This window comes from Egretta garzetta, unplaced genomic scaffold, assembly GCF_000687185.1.
Source record: "Egretta garzetta isolate BGI_Z169 unplaced genomic scaffold, ASM68718v1 scaffold112, whole genome shotgun sequence".
NCBI lineage: Eukaryota > Metazoa > Chordata > Aves > Pelecaniformes > Ardeidae > Egretta > Egretta garzetta.
Window position 1 is genome coordinate 1,945,961 of NW_009258884.1, and position 1,505 is coordinate 1,947,465.

The following is a 1,505-nucleotide window of genomic DNA, read 5'->3' on the forward strand; positions in this document are numbered from 1 at the left end:
TTATAAAATACAATGCCCTGGAGGTCCATGCCAGTCTTAGGAGTGGGAAGATAAAATCAGCTCCACAGGAAAACTGGCATACGGTACCAACAATCCTGTATTAATGAGAGGCGCTTATTTAGTGTGGCTACTTGATATACAGTAAGCTATAAAGAACCAGTTTTTGCCCAAGCAAAGCAGTCTTCCGGCTCCATAGGGTGCTGGGGAGGAAAGCCAGCACTACTCCACCTGCCAAGGTGTATCTTTATTTATCAGACTTTGGCCCTATTTCCTTCTGATCCCCAGCCAGGCAGGTGCGTTGTGCAAAGTGAATAATTCATGAAGACAGGAGGCTCTTTCTGACTCACATTCTGGGGCAGGCTGATCTGGCATAGGCCTAGGAGAAGCAAATTAGCATCTAAATGGCCAATTAGAGAGACTAATTTCACTATTCTGATATGCTAAAAACCTCAGGAGGCCTGCTTTGGCTGGAGGTTGGCAGGGTGGAATCGGCACCTCCCAGCCTCCAGAGAAGCATCAAGTTTCTTAGAAAGAATTGGACATAGGGAGCAAGGGCCAGCATTTGTCAAGGAATCCCTTGCAGGAGAAACACATGCCAGCCTATTTCATGGGTAACCTCAAGTGAACCAGGAAAAGCACGTTCACGGCCAGCAGAGAAACTCTGCTGAGCAGAATGACCCCAGGCCCCGCCAAAAATTTGGCTATCCAGCACGGCTCCGAGCCACAGGCCTGCCCTCACATCTGGAGGATGAAATACCCTTTCTCAGCATCCTTAAGCTATAGTATTGGTTTTAGGCATCCTTTGAAGCGTTATAGTACTGGTTTTAAGCAAGCCTTCGAACAACACACCAGCAGTAACTCCAAGACCTTTATCACCCTAAATATTGCTGGTACGAGCAAAAAGTAAGCCATGGCCTTTGACCAGACCCTGGGAAGTACCTGACCCAAGCTGCAGCAGACTAAAAACCCTAGGAGTGGGCACAGCATGTCATCCTTACTTGCACATACAACAGCACCCACCACCTCATGTCAGAGTGCCAAAAAGAACGATGACAACCCATCCTCCATAAGATGCACATGGCTGCTGCCTCCACACAACATGTGCAAGCCCAACAGCTCCCAGAAGCATGCTGGAGCTGACAATTTTTTCGATGGAGCACGTCACTTTCAATCTCCCACTTCTGGCTTGTTTCCCCACCACCACCTCTCTCACTTGCATTCAGTTACCTTCAGGAGGCTGCATTCCACCTAAAGCCAGCCTTGTGCAGCTCACCTTGCTTTCAGCAGCCCTTTCGATAAGACTCTCCCACCAGTGTAGCTCCGGGTCTGGGTGTCCCAAGCCTCCCCAAAAGCTGTTTCTCCCCGTCCCAGCTCGCCAGGGGAAGGGGCCGTACCCCACGGGCCGCGGACACAGCGGTTTCCCTGCAGGTGCCCAGGCAGCCAGCACGTACCAACACCTGAAACTCTGCTTGAAACTCCGCACGAAGCGCCCGTGCGTCCTCCCC

At 50.9% G+C, this 1,505-nt stretch overlaps 1 protein-coding gene across 1 annotated transcript in view; it reads right to left on the minus strand.

The window, feature by feature from the left end:
• Positions 1 to 1,499, minus strand: part of RPH3AL (rabphilin 3A like (without C2 domains)) — a 40,660-nt gene extending 39,161 nt beyond the window's left edge. The window contains exon 1 of the mRNA XM_035889542.1: positions 1,228 to 1,499. Coding sequence (XP_035745435.1) covers positions 1,228 to 1,243 — 16 coding nt within the window. The 5' untranslated portion in view covers positions 1,244 to 1,499. The remainder of the gene's footprint in view (positions 1 to 1,227) is intronic.
• Positions 1,500 to 1,505: the final 6 nt, after the last annotated feature.